The following is a 2,465-nucleotide window of genomic DNA, read 5'->3' as shown; positions in this document are numbered from 1 at the left end:
GCTGAGGCAGGAGAATGGCGTAAACCCGGAAGGCGGAGATTGCAGTGAGCTGAGGTCCAGCCACTGCACTCCAGCCTGGGCCACAGAGCGAGACTCCGTCTCAAAAATAAATAAATAAATAAAATAAAATAAAATAAAATAACCCTTAGGCCAGACGTGGTGGCTTATGCCTGTAATCCCAACACTTTGGGAGGCTGAGGTGGATAGATCACTTGAGGTCAGGAGTTCGAGACCAGCCTGGCCAACGTGGAGAAACCTCATCTCTACCAAAAATAAAAAACTAGCCGGGCATGGTGGCGCAAGACTGTAATCACAGCTACTCGGGAGGCTGAGGCAGGAGAATCGCTGAAACCCTGGACGGGGAGGTTGCAGTGAGCCAAGATGGTGCCACTGCACTCCAGCCTGGATGACAGAGGAAGACTCTGTCTCAAAAAATAAATAAATAAAATAAAATAAAATAACCCTTAAAGGCATTCCCAATACTCACACTGGTAATATATTTAAAAAGGAGAGGACATACACTTTGCCAATACAATTTAAAATCGTTTCAAGAACAGTTTTTATATTAGAGATGAGTAAATACCACAGGGGCAGTTATATGAGAATTTCCCAAATGCACTGAGTAAAAAAGAAGATAGTTACCGGAAAGTGGGACTGACTTCAGCACAGAGATAAACTTCTGGATGAGTTGTGAAAGAAATCTCCTCTCTTGATATGCCCTAAAATCAGAAAGAACATTGACCAATTATTTTTGAAAAACAGTCATTTCAAAATTAAATTCTAAATGTTGATCATGGCTTTCTTATACTGTTCAACTGTTCATTTCTCTGTGAAGCTGGAACTATAACTTGAATATACAGCTTCTTCTTTCTATGTAAATTCAGTGCTATATGAAGAAAAGGAGAGTCACATTACTGATCTAGTAAGCCACCTAAGCAAGCACCTCCTTCTTGCACCGTGAATGTTTTCTTTTTTTCTTTTTTGAGGTGGAATCTCGCTCTGCTGCCCAGGCTGGAGTGCAATGGCACAATTTCGTCTCACTGCAACTTCCACCTGCAGGGTTCAAGCAATTCTCTTGCTTCAGCCTCTCGAGTAGCTGGGACTACAGGTGCCTGCCACCACGCCCAGCTAATTTTTGTATTTTCAGTAGAGGTGGGGCTCCACCATCTTGGCCAGGCTGGTCTCGAACTCCTGACCTTGTGATCTACCCGCCTTGGCCTCCCAAAGTGTTGGGATTACAGGCGTGAGCCATGACACCCAGCCTGAGCCACAGCACCCAGCCAAACATTTTCATTTGTGATTTACAAGTCAGACTGAGAAGGAAGTTTCAAAATTCCATTTATAGTCTGCCCTTACCATTAAAAATCTCACATTTAATGTAGTTAAAATGCGATGAAAAATATTATATTTTAACATTTAAGTATTAAGTATAAGAGAGTATTACAACAGCTAAAGATCAAATGCTTAAAAAATAATTTTCTATTCATTACTACTTTAAGATACATTCACTAATGAACAGACATGTATCAAGTATCGTATAGCTGTAAATGCTTGTAACAGTCCTGCTGGAAATACAAAGAAGGGGAATGGCTAAAATCTACTTGTAATAACAAGTCATACATTATAAACACAATTAGTAATATATGCCAGTATGCGATTAATAAAACTGCCTGACACTAATTAAGCACGCATGGTGCCAGGATCTGAGCTATGTTAAACACTTCACATCTTTTTTTCTTCTTTTTTTTTTTGAGACGAAGTCTCGCTCTGTTGCCCAGGCTGGAGTGCAGTGGCACGATCTCGGCTCAGTGCAAGCTCCGCCTCCCAGGTTCACGCCATTCTCCTACCTCAGCCTCCCGAGTAGCTGGGACTACAGGGGCCCGCCACCATGCCTGGCTAATTTTTTGCCTTTTTTTTAGTAGAGACGGGGTTTCACCATGTTAGCCAGGATGGTCTCATCTCCTGACCTCGTGATCTGCCTGTCCAAGGTGCTGGGATTACAGGCGTGAGCCACTGCGCCCGGCCTTCACATCCTATTTAATACTGATAACAGTCCTCGGAAATGGGTAATATTGTCCAGATTTCACAATGAGGCTTAGAGGTGAAGTAACTTGACCAAAGTCATACAGCAATTGAGTGTGGAATCTAGCTAAGTCTGATTGTAGAACCTGCATCCTCAACTCCTATACACATCCCAATCATTACATAATCAACTGGTGTTTCAAAAAAAATCAGAACATGTTAGGAGTTCAGATGAAAGCACTGTGATCTAAAGTAGTTGGTCTGGAAGAGTGTTTATATGGTTAATATTCAATTAGGTGGAGTGAAGAGGAAAGGGACTTAGGAAAGAAATGCTTAAGAAACAATGACTAGAGTATTCCAATGATTTGCAAGAGTCATAAGAAACAGCTGGAAGCTTCTGAAAGCCTTGTAAGAAGTTTAGAGTTAGGCTGGGGGTGGTGGCT

The 2,465-nt window shown here is 41.9% G+C and overlaps 1 protein-coding gene across 1 annotated transcript in view; it reads right to left on the bottom strand.

The window, feature by feature from the left end:
- The window catches only part of AQR (aquarius intron-binding spliceosomal factor), a 123,279-nt gene that overhangs the window by 95,052 nt on the left and 25,762 nt on the right, over positions 1-2,465 (bottom strand). The window contains exons 8-10 of the mRNA XM_011932722.1: positions 1,504-1,565; positions 1,069-1,088; positions 643-719 (exon numbers count right to left, since the gene is read on the bottom strand). Of these exons, the coding sequence (XP_011788112.1) occupies positions 643-719; positions 1,069-1,088; positions 1,504-1,565 (159 nt within the window). The remainder of the gene's footprint in view (positions 1-642; positions 720-1,068; positions 1,089-1,503; positions 1,566-2,465) is intronic.

The sequence above is a fragment of the Colobus angolensis genome, unplaced genomic scaffold, assembly GCF_000951035.1.
Source record: "Colobus angolensis palliatus isolate OR3802 unplaced genomic scaffold, Cang.pa_1.0 Scaffold97, whole genome shotgun sequence".
NCBI classification, from domain to species: Eukaryota; Metazoa; Chordata; class Mammalia; order Primates; family Cercopithecidae; genus Colobus; species Colobus angolensis.
The sequence above is the reverse complement of the archived record's forward strand: the minus strand, read 5'-3'. Positions and strand labels throughout refer to the sequence as shown.